The sequence below is a fragment of the Castanea sativa genome, chromosome 11 (assembly GCF_040712315.1).
Source record: "Castanea sativa cultivar Marrone di Chiusa Pesio chromosome 11, ASM4071231v1".
Classification (NCBI taxonomy): Eukaryota; Viridiplantae; Streptophyta; class Magnoliopsida; order Fagales; family Fagaceae; genus Castanea; species Castanea sativa.
The window spans coordinates 64,499,585-64,519,377 of NC_134023.1; the positions used below are offsets into that span (position 1 = coordinate 64,499,585).

Below are 19,793 nucleotides of genomic sequence, written 5' to 3' on the forward strand. Positions count from 1 at the left end.
ATTTTAGGCATGTATGTTGGTAAAATAGCAATTTTGCTAACGCTTTTACAAGGTAGAAGGTGAAAAAGTATGGTATGTCCTTAAACAGGACATTTTTCTTTACACCACATGGTGGGTTCACTGGCTTACTGGTATGGGCCAAGGAAGGCATGTGTATAGAGAAAGAGGAGCATTCACATCCGGGTTTGCACTGCAATTGCTATTTTACCATTAAAAAAAATATATTTTGATTATTATACCAACCCACTTTACAATACACCCAACATTTCAATCTCTATTCTTTTACCATTTTATTTAAATATTTTTATTTTTATTCTTTATTTACTCTTTCATTATTCTTTCTTTATTATTTTTTTTCAATTGTCATAATTGAAGAGAGAGAAAGAGGATATATTCGTTAATAAAATTAATATATTTGGTGTTACATACACAACTACAATAGTTAGTATAAATGAGAATTAACTGTTTATCGTTGCTGAAAGATTTAGCAATACATATTCGGATAAAGCACATTTTAGGCATGTATGTTGGTAAAATAGCAATTTTGCTAATGCTTTTACAAGGTAGAAGGGGAAAAGTATGGTATGTCCTTAAACAGGACATGTTTGCTTTACACCACATGGTGGGTTCACTGGCTTACTGGTATGGGCCAAGGAAGTCATGTGTATAGAGAAAGAGAGATACAGTCCAGTAGGAAAATGGAAATCAATCTCTAATTAACTAGAGCAGACAAAAAGTAGAGAATTGCTTTAAGAAAACCTAGGTTTTTTTTTTTTTTTTTTTTTTTGAGAAGATAGCAAACCTTGATTGATTGGGATCATGTGATGTAAACCCAGTCAACAAAAATGGAAATTTGGGTGGAATACTTGTCACTCAGTTTCATGGACCCTTTGTTCTCTAACTATGGCACTTCACATGAAAAGAAACTGTAATTTTAGTCATTTCCTATGACTTTGTTTTTACCATCTACCTCTTAGAAAAGTACAAGCATGGTGCGACTTGTTTTCTAGATATTGGACCAATCTATTGTAAGTTTGAATGAACTGGCCGAAGAATATTGGACTAGAATTTTGTTTGGTCTTGTAAGCCAAATGAGACCACTTTCTCAGAATTTGAGCTCACACTGTTAGGGAAACTTCATACTAGTGGAATAGATATAATTTTTAACAAAATTGGAAACAGTGTAATAGTTCTGGTATTATATAATGTTTAAATAAGCTATACAATAAAATATAGTTCTTCTACTCTCTTTAGACTTTAGATAGAAGACCCTAAATCTTTTATTTAACATTAAAAATTTTACTAATTGAGTTAACGTAAATATATATCATCTTTTACATGTGAATTAATAATATATTTCTTGTAGTGTGTTTTTGTGTTAGAACTCATTTTCTATTCCCTTATGTGTATGTGTGTTTGTTTCTTATAAAAAAAAAAAACTAATAATTCACTCCAAGCAAATTGTGGTTCTATTTCCAATAGTGCAAGATAGAATAAAAGGCTCCCCTTTCTCTCCCTTAATTTGTAGTAGAACTCAAGCAATATTGCTTGAATCCAACCTACCCTGAATCCAAGAGAGAGGATTTTACTAACATAAGCTTTTAGCCCATACGTTAGTAAATTATTATAGAAAATTTTTTATAAAAAAAAAAAGTGACTAAAATTTTATAATTTTATAATTTTTTATTAAAATAAATAATTAATATATATTCTAAAAGTATATATACATTAACCGGATATATATATCTCGCGAACATCCCGACCATAATCATTAATGACTGTTGGAATTAATAGGACCCCAACCTTTGGAAAGTGACGTATCTTAGCAAGAAATAATATATAGGGCCCCCAACCTTTTGAAAGTGGGGTATCTTAGCAGCCACTACACGCAACTAGAATTATTGCGCAAAGTTCAATATAATTTCCAGGTTGACTAACATCAAATAATGCATAAACAAATAATAATAATAATATAATGCATAAACTAATTAACATAATAATAATTATTATTATGCATAAACAAATTTTTATTACTTGAGTTTATTTCTATTTTTGGACTCGTAATTTTTTTTTATTACTGAAGGATTGTGAACCATATATATCTGAATTCTGAATGAAACATTATAATTCTTTTCTTCAATATAAAAATTTTATTGGCTAGTAAATAGAATATATATGTCATCCCTGTAACTTGTTATTATTTTCCCTATAGTTGAAAATTTCATTTCACTTTGTTTTACACTGCAAAAAAAAGCATGTAACATGCATGGTATAAATAAGTGATCTAAAAATTGGTATATACTTCTTCCCCATTTCAACATGTCCACATACGAAGAATTGTCAATTAAAGATGTAAATCGAATCTGAAGGCAACAAATATGTCAACTATGTTACTAATTTCAATTAGGACAATTCAGTGCCTTTTTTTTAATCTTTCTTTTTCTTTGTATAAGGGTATTAGGTGTTAGGAAACATGAAACCTAACTTAGAATCAATATGATGCTAAAAATGGAATTTTTTATATATATCTTTTTTGAAAGAGCAATGGAAAATAGAGAATAAAAAATATCAATTGGACTAAAATATCTAGAACTAGGAATTTGACCCCCTACCAAAAATTGTTTTTTTATTATAAAAACTACAAAACAAATTACAATGTTGAAAATAACCTAAAGAATTACAATCGGACTATTAGTATTCAGATTCTCTTAATATTAAGTTCTTTTACAAACAATAAAATCCCCCAATATTTTTACAACAAACAGTATTAATCCAACATAATGCCAAAATAGAATAATATTTATCATGACCCATAACTCAAAACAAGTGTTATTCTTTCTTCTTCTTCTTTTTCTTAAAAGTTAAAAAAAAAAAAAATACTGTAAAATTTGATTGTGTACCTAAACTTTCTACCATTCATTTAACCAACACAATTTATTAATATCCTCCCATATGGGCCATATCCATATACCATCACTTGGTTGGTAGGAGTAGGAGGCTCTATACAAATCTAGAAAAGGAACAATGCAAGGGCATGTACAACGACGTATCAACCACGTTGTTATAGAAGTCAAGAAAGTTTTTTTTAGGATTCTCAAAAAATATATATATTCTGTAAACCCACTAGATTATGAATCCCATCACATACAAAATATTGTAATATATAGCCAATACCAAATGTTGCTGTCATGCTTGGAACTATCAATAATTTAAAAGTATAATGCCCAATTCGTTGGCTATCTTGTCTCAAACATATAACATATTCCCCCACATTGACGTTTGTTACAGATAAACAAACAGTATTTTAGCCAATGGAAAGTGGTTTTCTTGGTAAAAGATTTTCCAGTAAAATATAACTATGGTTCGTACAAAAAACAAATGTAATAAAACCTTATAAGTTGCATACGTACAGTGTGACACACGTGAAAATAATAGTGGAAAGAAAAAGCTTTTAAAAAGCCAATGTATATATTATTGTAAAAGGATCATATCAACAAAAGAGATTCTGAGATTTTGTTTTTAAGTAAGAGTTAAGTTTTGGGATATGATTTAATTGGGATTTGCTTGGTGAGTCACATACCATACCTAGCTACATGAAGCTAGAGATAGCTTTGCTTCTTCATGAGCTTTTCTACATAGAACTATATTGAAGGGCTAGTAATGAAGTGTTAAACTATCTTCTTCATTAAGCATGTGTTTCACATAAAGTGAAACACTTGCTACTTTCTAATGAAAGTGGTGTTATATAGTGTTACTATTTAATCAAAAGGGTCTTTTTCTTTTTTTTTTCAAATTTTGAGCTCCTTTTCATAAGGCCTTTAAAGCAAAAGAGAGCTCTAAAGGAAGAGACAGAGTCATAAATAATGTACCTTTTTGACTGGATTCACTTGCACCTTAAGTTGGTCCTTGCATTTTTTTATTTTTTTTTTAAATGTGTAATTTAAAGATATCTTCAAAAATGGGAACTTCATATGAGGAAACCATGTAGCATGTAATGTTTATCATCTTCTTCACATAGTGGTATTTGCAAAACTACCTTGTGAAGGTGAAAAACTGTCTTGTTCTATGAAAAATCAAATTTGATAGGCATGTGAATGTACGGTACCAATGCAAAAGCAAGAAGGACCACATGGCTTTGATGATTTTAACGGAAGGTATGCTTTAAATAAATTGAAGGCTGGCACTGACTCTCTGTCTGAATTCCAAACAGGAATTTTATTTTAATTATATTTAAATTTCTATGATAATAATTACATCCAACAGTTGCTTCCGCTTAGAGCATAAAGTTTCTATAGTTTCTTTTGCCTATAGGTAGATGAATCACTAACTTTAACCTTTCGGGGATTAACTAGCAACCTAGTTAAGCAAAGTTTTTTTTTTTTTTTAGTGTCTCAACCTATGGCTTCCGCTCTTAATAATTGCTCTTTAGGCAAAAATCCAACTTCAAATCTCTAATTTGATGACAAAAAATTTTACTAGTTGAACTAACTAAAATCTAGTTAAGCTAAGTTAAAGACTAATGGTATGGTTAATACTTAATACTGATCAAATTTTTAATATTTTGACTATTTTTGGACCACATTCTCTCTCTACTCTTCCTCCATTCATTCAAACATAGGGAAGGGAATCTTCATCACATAAATAAGCTTTGGATAAAAGCCTTATTCAAATCCAAATTCCAACATTAATTTTCTAGTGGTCACCGCAACAAATTTTTCAAATCAGGTGCCGTGAATTTGATACTAAAGAGGCATCTCCTCATTTAAGAAAAAAAAAAATTTGGGTTTGATACATGATAACATGAAGGGCATTTAAAGCACAAACCTTGCTAATTAATTCTTTGATAAAGTCATCTGGAAAATAAAATTAAAATCTCAAGCCTACAGTACACCATTGATGAACATTTAAAGGCTTCTATAGAGGCACAACTTAATAAACAGAGGACTATGGCTGTCCATGTATAGATAAAATTTGCCTATTTGGAAAAAGAATAAACCAAAATAAACATAGGCACACAATTCAGTCCATTTTATAATTTTTCACTCAATATGCACATTGCACGAGTAATTTTTTAACCCACCTAAGTGACCCGGTCAAACGCACAATCAGCTCTCTACATTATTTTAATCAAGGCAATCTTATATTTAAAATGGTCCGGTTTAGGACACACATTAAGCCATTTATTTTTGGTAAAATTTTCTCGAAAATTGAAAAAACCATCAATATTTTTTCAATACTTTTTCAATTTAATCATTAATAAAAAATTATTAATTATTGTGTGCCCTTAGAGCCCAAAATTAACAAAATCCTATTTTAAAATCCTCAACAAAGATAAAGTAGAAAGTCTCATGCACAACTCAGGGAGATAATTACAAGATTAGATAAAGTGAAACAAATAAATAAATCAATTATGGGTTTAACCAAGAAAGATACAGTAATAAAATAATGGTGGGACTTTTTACAATGGAATATCCAATACGTATACGAACGACATGACCAAAAGACAATTTGTCTTATAGCTTGTTCATTGGAATCTTAGTGGGCTCTCCACACTCCTTCCAAGACCAAACATTTGATAATGGTTGAACTTTCACATTCAAAATCATTGTCATGAAGAACACCACCTCAACCATTGTTTGTGGAAATTTTAGCTCAAGCTCGGTTGGGTTTGGTCAAGTCTCTAACACCCCAATTGGGGGCAACAAAATTATGGTACATCTTGATAGAATGACCAAAATGATGCTCACATAATTTTCATACCTTGTAGGAGAAATTGAGCTTAGGCTATGTTGCAGTAAACTGACGGGGCACTCTAGGTGTAGGCACAACCACATCGCGGCCAGATTTAATCATGCCAAGACGATCCTTTATTGTTGAATCGAACAGCCTGTTTTCTGGATTCTCTGCATAGCAAACATAATAGCTACTCACGCAGGCATGTGGTACTGCCATGGCAATCCTGGTCTGGTGCATAATAATAATAAATGATTAAGTTAATTGAATAGAGGACTAATAATGATTAAATAATACACAAGTTGATGACATGACGTGAATGTATAGATAAAGAATCAAATAAATTGAGATTGGTCAAATAAGGCTACCAACCATGAGGTATCCAATGAAGAATGCAAGGAGTGAAATGGTGGCTGTGAAATTTTGGTACAGCCTGGCGGTCCAAGCAGCCACAACTATGACACAGATGGAGCCGCTGCAGACTCCTGTTAGGAAGCAAATTGCACTGGTTATGTCCGCATCGACAATACGTTCCATTTCTTGCCGCTCAAAGAGTTTCCAAGTGTCTTGTGATGCCTTTACAAAACCTTTTCCATATACAGCTATCTGGAAAATGGTTTAAAACAAAGCTAAGCAACATTTCAAAATAAATTAGTCTTAAACAATTGATTAAAAATGCAGTCGTATGAAACTTAGATGGACTGCATTGACTTTCTGATAATGATGGCACAGTAAATAATTCCGTCTTTGTAAAATAATCACATTAAATATTGTGAATTGACTATGATAACTTGCAAAAACAAAAGCATATCACTGATCTTTTAAAATTAATACACAAGCATCATGAAAATCTTAAGAGACCTTCAAGACTACTATACAAATTGAGAATGACCCTAGAAACACATTTCCTAATTAAATCAAATTAAATTATTTTGACAAAGAAGCGGCATCTAGTAAAGTTCAATGAAATTCCTGCTTTTTGGCACAATAAGGAATGTTACTTGTATCTCAATCACCACATTGATGCAACTAAAAAATTCAGTCTTTATCATAATCCATATTTAAATGCTATAGATAAGTAGCAGTGAATCATCCAAAGCTTCTAAACCAGCGATCAATTAGCAACAACTTTTAATTGCATAGCATAATCATATTTATTTTCCCCCTTCAAATAGAACCATTTTTACCGTGAACTATCTATGACACATTAGTAGTTGTCTCTAATTAATCATTCCTGTACTTATACCACATATTGTCTTCTAGGGGTAATGTCATTAGAGTGAAGAAAATTCAGTAGCATAAAAGGATTTTCGGTGACAATACCTGCACATAGGCCCAGCCATTTCCATATCTGAAGATGGAATCCATGATATTGAGACAGCAATGTGCACAAGAAAACATGAACTCATCTTCTCCCTCAAGCAAATTCAAACCCCGAGCAACAATTCTCAGGGCCTCAATTGCAGGCACAAAGCAAGAGCCTAGACAAGCACTACCAAGATTCAGAGTCAAGGCCCTCTGGAAGCAGAACTGAGTATTAGATTGCATTCCCCTGAGATAATACAGAGAAATTACCCTACTCACTGTTAGATTAGCAACATTTCTCATTACTTCAGCAGTCCAAGCCAAGCTGAAACCCAATGCAATAATGATCAATGGGGGATAGTAGAAATTCAAAGCTCCAATCACAGCTAAAATCCATAGGGACATCCACAAGAATCCAGCCCCAAGCATCCAATAAATAGGTTGACTCAAACCAGGGAATTTTGAAACAGGTTCAAGTGCTTTCATCAAGATCTTACAACAAAACTTAATTCGCGTTGTGACCCAACAAGCATACAACCCATTGCCAATTGCAAAGGCAATAAAACAGACTCCAATGCCTTCAGTGGCAGGTTTTTGAAAGCAAATAAGGAGAATTCCAGCAGATAGGGACATTAAAAAAGAGCTCCATAGTATGAAATGAACCATAAATAGAGGCCATTCCCTGACTGCCTTTTGCCATGCCAATGCAAGAGTAATGCTCAAAAAAGATGCAGCTTCAACTTGTGGGAGATAAAACTGCAACACCCTTTTCTCTTTCGTTTTAATAGATTCTGACGCTTGTATTAGGCCTTGAATTCCCTTGAATATAAGAAAACAAACTAACCCAACAGCAGCAACCATGTGCAGAAGGAACAGAAACAGAGATATTCTGTCTGTATAAGATCTTGAATTCAGTGTTGTCACTGATGGCTGCTGTGCAAAAAGAGAGAGAAACCAAAAAAAAAATCACATTCTTGACTTGAAAATTAAGCATAGATTTTAACGCATTCTTTAGTTATACATGAAACTTGACATGAGAGATTGTAAGAAAGAGCCAGAAAAATTCAAATTTGCCACCTGTGAACAGAAAATATATAAGCTATTCTTTTTTAATCTTATGAAAACTGACTTCTAATTGTACCCATAAGAAAATAGACGAAGTTCTTTTGAGATGACAGACTAGAAAAAGGTTCAAAAAATTTTCTCCTTTTGCAGACTATGAAACAATACCTGTAAAATTCAGATAATAAACTATAAAAATAAAAAATAAAAAAAAGGTATAAATATGTGCTATGACTAGTAAAATACAAACAAGATTTAAAACAAAATTTGTGTAATTTTTAGAAACACCTTTGCAAATTTTTGCAATGAAACTTGCAAAGCTACCGAATTCAAAATATATACCTTTTGTGTAAACTTATGAAAAAAGAAAATTTTATTTAATTAACTTACTTGTGGGGTGGGTGCTGGTGTAGACCGAGGCTGAGCATGAGCAGGCGGAGGAGGAGGCTGAGCATGAGGCTGAGAAGGACGCTGAGATGGAGAGGCAGTTGGAACTCTGGTGGCACTGTTAATAACAATCCTTAAAGGGTTTGATGGATTCAGCCTCTGCATCCTTGAAAGCTGAAATTCTCCATAGTTATTGCTCTCAACCACACGTTCTTGAAAACCCACCTCACCTTTCTCCACATCTTTCATTTCCTCCTCTTCTTTCTCCTCATTCTCTTCTTTCACTTCACCTCCATCACTCTTCTTCTCCTCCACCTAGCACCCCACACACACACACACACAACTCTTAGCACATGAATAAGCAAAAACCCCATTAAAAAAAAAACATCAAAAAGATTAAGAATAAATGGATAAAATGATAGTATCTTTACAGGTTCTGCAGCACCCATCAATGGCAGCTGAGGCTGACGGTAGTAGCGGTGGTGTTTGTCTAGAATGTTGTTGAAATCTTTGTGTTTTGTTTGTGCTGTGGCTGATGATATTGATGATGTAGCTGCCTATATTTTTTGTTGGTCAGATAATCTAGTTTTCACTTGGGGAGCTTTTACATCTTACATCATTTATGTCTCAGCAAAAGAATCTGTGAGAGTTTTAGATTAGAACTTAGACCCACACGAGCTGATGGATCATGAAACACAAACGTGCCTAAAACAGCAAGTTCATCACACGCACCAATGGGTGAAGCTCTGAGCACGTGGAAATAGGAGTCAATTGGGTGTGTTTTAAGAGTTTTGAAGATCATTGTAGTGACAGATTTCGACGGCTAAGATTGATGAATTCCTAATGGATCAGATAGGGATATATAGAATTATATATGGTCTTGACCTTTTGCTTAGAAAGGGACAAACATTCACATTGTCACATAACTCAAGCTTTATCAGCTTTTTTTTTTTTTTCCCTTGTTTTCATATTTTACATTTACAGTTACAGTTACAGGTCGTGTAAGGCACTATCAAAGACTCAGAGTAAAGTAGTACAAACTTAAACAATCACTATTACTGTTTTTTTCTTTTGCTGCATTATTTTTTGCTGAGATCTTTTTCTGCATTATTAGTATTATTATTAATTATTAGTGCAGTTACTTGTGATTTAAACTTTCAAACAAGAGATTAACTCCACCTTGACCGTTATCGTTATGTGACTGCCACACCTTCTTTATTGATACATTATTGTCATAGTTGAAAGTTGTGTTAGAACCTGTTCCTTTTATGGTGTTTCCTTTTATGGTTTTTTAGACGCAATTAATGTCGTGCAATGTTATGGTTAGTATTAGATTGGAAATTACATATGAACACTACGCAGATAATCACATCAAAATAACAAAGTTTTTGTGATTTAAAGGAGGTAAAGTTAGGTTTCAAATCTTTAAAAAAGAGGTTTACACACATATACACTTTAAATTATTTTAAGATAAGATTTACATCTTGTATTAAAAAAAATTGAAAATTACGAATCTCTTTGTCATAATATATGAGTTTCACATTACATGTGTCTTATTTTTAATGATATGTGAATTTTTTTTTTTTTTCTATTAATAGCCTCAAAGTAGGAGGGGACTCAGAGTTTGGGAGGCCATGCCCACAACTTTTTGAAATTCTTATATAACCAAGGAATACTTTTAATAAAATATATAGTTGACTCCAAAAATGTATCCATAATATATACATCCGCTCAAAAAAAATTATATTTTATCTTTTCAAAAAATTATTTTATCTATTTTTTATAACTACTTTTATTATACACTATCCCAATTTTATTTATAATACATCACATTAAAATATTTTTACTTTAATACTATATCGTGAGAGTGAGAGAGTAGAGAGAAAGTGAGACAAGAAGGGAGACAGCGTATAAAAGAGGAATAAAAAAATTTTCATGTTGCTACAATGTTTGTGTATATTTGCATAAACACTGTAACAAGTAAAAGAAATTACATTTCAATTCATGGAATGTAATTTTTTATTTTATTTTATGAATAGCATTATTTAGTTTGTATCTCAATTTATAATCTTCTCTCATTATTACCAGTAACTCATAAAACATCCATATTGTAATTCAACAATTTTACCAATTCAACAAAACCCCATTTCACCTAGACTTAAATTCCACTCACCAAAACCTAATTTTAGCAACATACATCAACACATGCCAATCTACCTACCTACCCAGATCAAATTCCAAAAAGCAATCTGCAAAGGATGAAAATCACAATTAACATTCTCCCAAGTATAGTATATCTTAACACGCACGCACGCACATATGCGGAGCAAAGTATAAGAAGTATATTAAGACATAACTAACTGGAGAGTTGTTTGCCACTTCCAATCTATACTTTTTGAATTGGAAAGCTTCCATTTAAAATTTTACAAGTCTATCCTAAACAGTAATTGAAACTTAAAAATTTTTAAATATGACAACTTTGATGTGGCTTGATTTTTATGAACTAAGGTGCTAAAATAATTTTTGAGTTATTTTAACATCTTTATTATGAATGCTCTTTAAGTTCTAATTACATAGAACTGATGATTATCTAGCAATATTTTTTGAATTATGTATAACTTCTCTTTCTCTAGATGAACAAAAATATTATTTAGAAATAATTCATACTTCATAGCCAATAAATCCTAGATATATATATATATATATATATATATATATATATATATATATGACATCAGACAATCATGATACTTAATTGATAAGGCAAGACATGGAGAAAGTATACCATGAGATAGGTGGGCCTGAAACGTCAGATCAGATGACTTGGATCCACCTCAATTTTGTCTTCGTGTATCTCTCTTTGGTTGATATATTATACATATTCTAATATAATAATAAAAAAATTATTTGTTTTTAGATTCAAAGAAATGATATGACAGGGGATTTAAGTACGTCGGATTAATGATCACTTTTTTTTGTTCATTAAAAAAATAATTGATGTGGAAAGGGTATTCTCATGGTAGAATATGTGGGCTACAATTCTATGTTTGGACTTCGGGGTAAAACAGTCTTTAGCCTTCTCACTTCTGGCCCTTTTTTTTTTTCTTTTTTTTTTTTCTTTTTTTGAATTCACAAAAGCTGAAAGTCGTACAAAAATTTTATATTAAATTTTTTCAAAATATTAGGGGGTGTTTGGTACATCCACTCAAACACACATATTCAGTTTTTAAATAATATTATACGTATTTATATACATTTTTTAACTTACACATATATTCATACATGTTTTCAAATAACAAAACACATATTTTTAAACACATATACCAAACACCCTCTTATTTGTTAGAATAATATGTTTCAATTCAAAGAATATCTATATATAACTTTAGATATTATTTGAAATTTAAATTTTTATTTTTGAAATGAGTGTGTGTATGTTTTGAATTGCATATATTTGTAAACAAGTTAATAAAATATCAAACTATTAATTATAATTTTTTGATAATATAAATAATCTATTTCATAGTAAAATTTAAACATATTATTAGCAAATACAGGTTAGTGAATCTAATTTTTGTAAGTTTACAAATAAAAATCATTCTACCTAATTAATTCCAATAATATGATTTTAGTTATAATTTACTTATTAGTATAGACTTGTGAATGGGTAGAAAAATTTAGTCATTGAGTGAACTTTATATGAAAAAAGAATCATTTAATGATGTAGCTCAAGCTTCAACAAGTAGAATGACCAAGCTTGAACGTATAATTCTAAACTTTTAATACTCTACAAGACTTGGCTCTTTTACAATCCTAATATTGATAAATTGTGTTGTGATATTTTTGATAGATATAATAAAATTTCAATCTATGATGTTTATTCTATAATAATTGCTCTTATCATCATGCAAAGACACACAATTAGTTTTTGGTGTAGATGAATTCAAACACCAGATTTTTATTATTAGATGACAAAAAATTTTGAGTTATGCTAATTGATACACAACCAGACCAGATTTTAGATGAAGTGTTCTGTAACTCGTATCAGTCCATCCATCTACCAGCTCCACTATTTGGTTTTTTCCCCCTCTTTCTTCTTCTTCTCGATTCTACCCCTTGTACAATTCAATTAACCTCAACCTCTATAGCCTTACGTAAATTACAGTAGACTATTAAACAAGAAAATGGGGGTCAGAAGGATCATTTTCCTTCAGATATTTCCCACGGTGGAGCTTTATCAGTTTATCCATTAAAGAAGAGTAAAAAAAAAGAATTGTGGGCTCAAGACATTTTTTTCTTAATTGTTTTTTTTTTTTTTGGAAACTAATCTTATAAAATTTTCATATTAAATAGTATGTTCTACCATCAAGAATTCAAGACACAATAACATAGATTCAAAAATTTTACATATTTCAAAATTTTTATATAAATTAAAATTTTAAAAATCATTTATGTTTCCATCCTAAAAATCCCAAATTAAAAATGGTCTTGTTAACTGTTAAGTCCCAATATAACAATATAAATCAGGAAGAAAGGGATTTTTTTTTTTTTTTGGAGAATAAGAAGAAAGTGATTTCAGATTCAATAATTTTGAGACGTAGAGCCAACGGATGGCTTCTGGATGTGTCAAAGGCCTTTAGACCAATACGGTCTGGTTGACAGCAAGAAATAATGTTCCACTTTTAATTCTATCAACAAAATGGATGTCCTAAATGACAAGTTGATGGTACATTTGCAACTGATCAATCATGTAAGCTGTTTAGATTTCCTCATAAATTCAATCACGTTAAATATTCATTGGCACCAAAAACTGTAACACCTATGAAGTAGTCAATGAAATTAAACAAGCTAAGAACATATTATCAACCTGCAAAATGAAACAAAGGACAAAAAAAAGTTAAGATGAATTTGCAACATAAGCAGTTAACCTCATTTCCTCTTGTAACATACAAAACATCAACAGCAACACGAAAAATGACTATTTCCAAACTCTATTACGCCTTAGTTTTTACACCCATACTTTCTGTACTCTCATCATCATCTATTTCTTCTCACCACTGGTAGACTCTGGTGGTGGTTTGACAATACTTAGTTGGCCACCATCCCTGTTAGCAGCAGTGGCTGCTTTCACCTCATTGCAATAATTAATGAACTTGCTCAGCTCCTGGTATAATCAAGAAGCAGAGGGAAATACCATCACTGATGTGAACAAATAAAGAAAGAAAACAACATATTCTAGAGTCTCCATTGCAGGCAGATACATATTTGGCTTCCTTTAATAATTATAGTTTTTTTTTTTTTGCACACTTATTTATTACCCACCCAGTGTTCTTTAACATAGGGTTACACCAATGATAACAAGGCTTCTTGCTACACTAGATAAAAGCAGCCAATCACAGAACATGACATCAATACCCATAGAAGCAACTATGTTTTTATAAAAATGACGAACGTAATGCTGTTTATTAAGTATTGTCATCAAAACAAAGCCTGAATGAATAAGTTTGAAAGCCAAAAGGTTGCTACCAGTTGACACCAATGAATAAGGTGAAAGCCTACAATTTTCAAAATGCATATTAAATGAAAGCTCCACCCATAATCATCTTGCAACTTAGAAACAGAAAAGTATGTATATAACATCCAGAGTTATGATATAGTTATTAAAAAAAATTTACATAACAATAGTAAACAAGTATTACAACAATAAACAGTTAGAAAGTCTATTATGTGAAGACATGAAGGGCATGAATACCCAAGTGCCCAAGCGCAGAGGAATTACAAAAGAATTTCTTCTCTAACTATGTGTTCACCTAAAATATGATTTACACTCTTCTAAAAGAGTCTTAGAATTGAACTGAATAACTTGCTTCAAAGTCTGCTTTTCAAGTAAGTAGATGGCAAGTTGACAACGTAACCAACATGCTGATGATCATTATGAATCACTATAAAGGATTGAAATGGGTGATGGCTCTAGTCTTTCACAAAGATTAAAACAACAGGATAATTTATACCCAAAAAAAAGAAAAAAAAAAAGAAAAAAGAGAGAAATAGAAAAGAATGATGTAAGACAAGACAGGAACAGCATGATTCTATCACCAACAGATTCGCAAGGATAAAAAAAAATGCTGAACCAAAGAAGTGCAAAAAGCCTAACAGAGGTGAAAAGCATCTAAAGATTGTTGGAGGTGCTCTGAGCTTCATCAAAATGAGAGTATCTTCTATACAATGATAACAAATATCTTTCATTCTTTCATAGAAGAATCACCTCAAACCCACCAAAATTTGGAGAAGACACTCTCGTCACCATGCTTGCAGAAATGAACAAGAAAAGCAACAGACCTCCATAGCATCTAAAAATCCAAAATATTGAGAAATTCCAATTAATGTCACTTCTCTATGGTTACCATGCATGTAGCATGCCCTAAAAACCAATGTGAGGAGGAGGAAATGAGGGGTGAGGCTAATCCTATATATTCACTATACCAAGCAAAATAGGGAATCTGCCAACTAGGGATGAGCACATCAGTTGTCTGATATCAACAGGGGAAGGAACTCTTTTCAGACACCCCAGCCCCCTTAATCCTGATATGTTTATAGTGGGGGTGGAGGGAGTCAAACCCTGGACAGTAGGAGGTGCCAGAACATCCTAGATAATACCCTAAGAAAAAAACCCACAACAGCTGCTTGTATCTTCTTAAGGACCAAAAGATAAAGAGAAAATCATAATTTCTTCTAGATACTACTTCAAAATATAACTCTGCCGTCGTTACCATGAGATCTTAACTAATCACGTTTCAGCACTTTTTGTAACAAGATGAGAACACAAAGACCATCCTAGGACCCTCACCACCTTTCAAAAGAGAGAAGCACCAAACTTAATCCATTCATTAAACATCCTCCCTACTTGAAACACATCTCTTAAGTGGCAAGGTCCACTGCAATATAATATCTTGTGCACCTTATGGTCTACTGCAATTAGAAAGGGTCCAAAATTGTTTGCATACAAATTCATCCCTCAGTTTCCTCTCCAACAAAACTTTAATAACATCATTAAAACAATGTCAAGTCATGACCTTTCACCATTGTTTTACAATGAATGGGAAGCTAACTTCCAACAAAGAACTTCACTAGGCTAGAGTCGATCGACTACATAAAACGTTTTGTAAATTCACTCATAAAAATTCAAATTTGTTACCGCAACATCATAAATATTAGATGCTAATGGGCTGAGTTGCTCAGAACCCACTTCATAATTATCATTAACTACAAAATTAAGCTGACCCCATTTGCACTTTCACATCACATAACCCATTAATCTAAACCACAACATACCAAACATAAAGAAACCCCTAAAAATTTGTGAAAAAATAAAAATAGTATTTGGAAAGAGAATAGAAAATGGGGACATACACGATCAACATCCATCTCCTTGGTAACTTTGGCCGGCTTCACAAATCTCTTCCCTGCACAAACCAAAAGAAAAAATACATATACACATACTGTTAAGTACCGGACTTTTCCATAAACAAATACACAGACACGTAAAGCTAGATAGTTAGTTACCTTTGCGGGTGACAGAAGGTTTGCCATGGCGGTTGGGAGGAACAGATTTCTTCTTCTGTTGACCTTTGAATAGATTTGCTTTCTGGGTCATCTTTGTTCTTTGCCTCTTTCTTCTTTCTCTCCCTCTAGGTTTACTCTGCAAGGGTTTTGTTATTTGCTTTTGTGTGGCGGTGGAGGCACTGTACGGCCCATTAGAAGCAGTGAACATTAGGCCCAAACCAAAGTTGATGTAAAATTTTTATTGGTCTTTCTTTTCTTTTCTTTTTTCACTCAAATTTTAGTTTTTTTATTTTTATTTATAAATTAAAATATTCTTAATTTCAATTTTTTTTTTCCATCCACACTTGTTAAGTTTTAAAAAACAAAAATAAAACTTGAATGATATTTCAAAGGAGCAAACAAACCAAAAAAAAAATTTTAAAATATTTCATTTTGTTTTCGTCTTTAAAATATTGCTTAACGGTTTCACTTAGGATTAATCCTACTCCCCTCTTGCAGTCAAAGCGGTAGTGGATGAATATTAGACTTTGGAAACATGGTATAAAATATAAAAAATTTAACGAAAGTGGATGAAATGGGTGGTACTTTAAAATTTTAAGGACGAAAAATAAAAGTTTTTAAATTTTGGGATGAAAGTAGAATATATATATATATATATATATATATATATATATAAAGATTTCCGTATTTCAACTAGACTTTTATGTGGTTTAAAAATACCCTTATTAATGAAGGGTAACTTCATTTAAAAATAGAGTCATAAATGTTTAATAACAAATTCATTTTCAATTAAAAAAGAAAACTCCTAAAATTTAGGATATTTTTTCCTTCACATTCAAAAAAAAAATTATTGTTACTGTTTATCTCTAAAGTTTATCCTTTTTATTTCTTTAATAAATAAAAAAGTATATATTTCTAAATTATTATATATGTAAATTATTAACATTTACCTAAAAAATAGAAGAGCTTTTGAGCACGTACTCACGTACGTGTTAAGAGGCTAGTGTGTGTGCGTAAGGGGATAGTGAGAAAGAGTTTCAATTTATGATGTCCGCTTTTAGTGTAAGGGGATAGCTCTTTATCTTTAGTTTTTGGTGTAGGTGGAAATTAAATCCTAAATCTTTTATTTAACAATCAAATACTTTACCAATTGTACTTTTTATAAGAGTTCGTTATTAAATTTACAGATAAAGTTTCTAAAAAAAAAAACTTATGGATGAAGTTTCTTATCAAATCAAGTTGCAGAAAATTCTTCTAATTTATTATGTGGCCACTCAAAATTTACACCCATAAATAACTATAAACATGTGTCTTCTATAAAAAAAAAAGAAAAGAAATGTTAATCAAATGAGTTGTCATTTAAACTAATTTATGTAATTATATATATATGGAAACTCATTTAATTGTCATGAATTGGATGAACTTTCTTCCAAACAAGTTTAGAGAAAAATTGGAACCTCATTTTATTAAGTGCTTAAATTATTATGAGTTCAAATATTTTTGAAATATGACGGTTTCAAAATTTCATTTAATTGAATATAATATATGCGAGAGTACTATATAATCGAAGAGTTCAACCTCTCCTAAAGAAAATGATGATATATACTTTTTATTTCAAAATTTTGGCCTAAACTCTATTTTTTGTCCAGGATATTTAAAAAGTTAAACTCTGGTCCTTTATTCAAAGTGTAACAATTTCATCCTTCCATATATTTTCTATGAAAATTTTTCCAGATCACATTAATTAACTTTACAATATGCTACATCAATACATAGTCTACTACGCATGCAATTTTCAGAAATACAAAAATTAATACTTTTTCTAATTTTCAAGGATTGAATTGCATCATTTTGAATAAAAGAAATCAAAATAGAATTTCAAAGATAGGAAATGTTATCCATATGACTAGGATTGTAGAGGGAGAAACCCTAATCATTCAAGTCATCATGGGACAAATTCAGATCTGAGAATTCTAAATTCGTAAGTCTCGATAGTTTGAGTTTGTGTCGAGCTCTCTTATTAAACCTCAATAGCAACTAGCGTCAAGCTTTAATGAAACAGTTTTTTTTTTCCACTTGTTTCTTTGATCAATCTCCTTGTCTTTAATGATACCATTTGTAAAATAAACTTCACACATTTGTTGATACATTAAATCCAATTTAAATCTACCCAAATACAAGTAAAATGCGTTTTATTAAAAGATAAGCTCATACATAGAAAATATGACCCTAGCAAAAAATAATGAAATTAGGGGTAATCCAGGAAATCAATCATTCTTAGCTTATTGACTGGTGTAAGACCCGTCATTGTTCTTAAGGATGATTTTCTTTTACCTTCTCCATCAATGATGATAATGCACACAGAAGCAATTTGAGACTCTTTCTTGTTGTTTAGCAATACACCCAAATTAAACTGCTGGGACTCACATTTTAAAAATAATATACTATTTATTTCATTTTGGCCCTTAGGAGGGGTAAATGGAGCTCCAAAATAGTGACCTCCACATCATAAGGCATGGTCTCCAGCTCATGTTCTACCCCTAGGAGTGTGCTCAAAGAAGCAAAATGCCATGTAGGCATATGAAATGTGCTTTTAAAACAGGTCCAAAGCATTAACTCCTGAGCATTTAAAAAATAAAAGTAAAAAGAAGAAAGGAAGAACCTAAGTTGGTAATTCCCTGTTCAGTCATTCTCTCAAACACCTACTATAACCAACATGAAAGACCACCCAAATACAAACACTCCAACAGCAAAAACCATTTACAGAACCTCTATAACACACCTAAATTGGACTAAATGTTAAAAGTCGAAGATAAAAAGGTCACACTTAGTCATAAAAAAAAAAAAAAAAAAAAAGAATAAATAAAAACTCACTACACCAAACGCAACGTTTCAAAGTATAGGAGTTGAACGAGCAGCTCACCTCCTTATACTTAAAAGCCTTGAGCTAAGCTGTGTGCCTACTCGGTAGCTTAATTAAACTTAACTATACTTAGTTAATTAAATACTAGTTAGTTTAATTAAATAATTAGTTTAATGAATACCAATTTTTAATTTACTTAAAAAAATTTACCAAAACTATTCTCCATTTTTACTTTAATTACCGTAATTACTATGAACTTTAGGTGGCACCATTTTTTCCATTTAAAGAAACAAAAACACTCTGTACTCTAATGAGTTCATTTCCCATACACTCACACAGAAAAGAGCGAGAGACACGAGAGCGAGCGAGACCAAGTGAGCAAGATACATACACCAAGAGAGAATGGGCAAACCCAAGAGAAGTTGTCGCAATTCGTTACCACTACGGAGAGAATTCAGTTACTGCCATATTTGTCAGCTGTTTTTCAATAGCATTACATCAATGGGGGGTCACAATCAGAGTGTACATAAGTTAAACACGGTGGATTGTGGTGTCTGTAGCTCCGCCTTTCAGTCCTAGCCAACGTCCCCACAAACAGGATACCACCGGGAGAGAGTGCACTGTCTGCGGCACATTTGCTAGCCTCCGTAACCACATCGGCGATGGTGGCATCATTTTTTGTTTGATCATATGCCAAAACCTAGGTATAAGTGTAAAATTAAATCAAGTTAGTGATGCAAACTATAAAACTAGAGGTGACTATTGTATGTTCTTAAATATAGTGAAGTATATTCTGTGAAAAACAAAAATACATAAAAATTTCTCTTTTGCTGCCAAACCAGAAGTAATGCACTCATCTACTTTAGACAATGCAAAGAGA

At 31.7% G+C, this 19,793-nt stretch overlaps 2 protein-coding genes across 3 annotated transcripts; both read right to left on the reverse strand.

Annotated features, from left to right (window-relative positions):
• Positions 1-5,377: 5,377 nt before the first annotated feature.
• Positions 5,378-9,122, reverse strand: LOC142617332 (uncharacterized). 2 transcript variants are annotated; one of them, XM_075790133.1, is made up of 5 exons: positions 8,919-9,122; positions 8,491-8,802; positions 7,057-7,968; positions 6,106-6,339; positions 5,378-5,964 (listed from the first exon to the last, which is right to left on the reverse strand). In XM_075790133.1, the coding sequence occupies exons 1-5, from the start codon at positions 8,934-8,936 to the stop codon at positions 5,785-5,787; spliced, it is 1,656 nt and encodes a 551-aa protein (XP_075646248.1). In that variant the 5' UTR covers positions 8,937-9,122; the 3' UTR covers positions 5,378-5,784. The 2 variants fall into 2 exon arrangements, with proteins under 2 accessions (XP_075646248.1, XP_075646247.1); XM_075790132.1 differs by having other exon boundaries at positions 7,057-7,971; positions 8,919-9,119.
• Positions 9,123-13,251: 4,129 nt separating this feature from the next.
• LOC142617498 (uncharacterized) lies at positions 13,252-16,206 on the reverse strand. The gene is made up of 3 exons (XM_075790386.1): positions 16,051-16,206; positions 15,898-15,950; positions 13,252-13,651 (listed from the first exon to the last, which is right to left on the reverse strand). Exons 1-3 carry the CDS (start codon positions 16,139-16,141, stop codon positions 13,529-13,531), a joined length of 267 nt encoding a protein of 88 aa, XP_075646501.1. The 5' UTR covers positions 16,142-16,206; the 3' UTR covers positions 13,252-13,528.
• Between the last annotated feature and the right edge of the window lie 3,587 nt (positions 16,207-19,793).

Bases quoted from the DNA above. Each gene is read 5' to 3' on its own strand.
- LOC142617332 (XM_075790132.1), bottom strand. The intron at 6,340-7,056 runs GTATTGTCACCG...ACCATTTTCCAG, and splicing joins ATGGCTGGGCCTATGTGCAG to ATAGCTGTATATGGAAAAGG. The intron at 5,965-6,105 runs GTTGGTAGCCTT...ATTATGCACCAG, and splicing joins TCTTCATTGGATACCTCATG to ACCAGGATTGCCATGGCAGT.
- LOC142617498 (XM_075790386.1), bottom strand. From the start codon at position 16,141: ATGACCCAGAAAGCAAATCTATTCAAAGGTCAACAGAAGAAGAAATCT. The intron at 15,951-16,050 runs GTAACTAACTAT...TGGTTTGTGCAG, and splicing joins ACCTTCTGTCACCCGCAAAG to GGAAGAGATTTGTGAAGCCG. The intron at 13,652-15,897 runs GTATGTCCCCAT...TGATTATACCAG, and splicing joins AGGAGATGGATGTTGATCGT to GAGCTGAGCAAGTTCATTAA.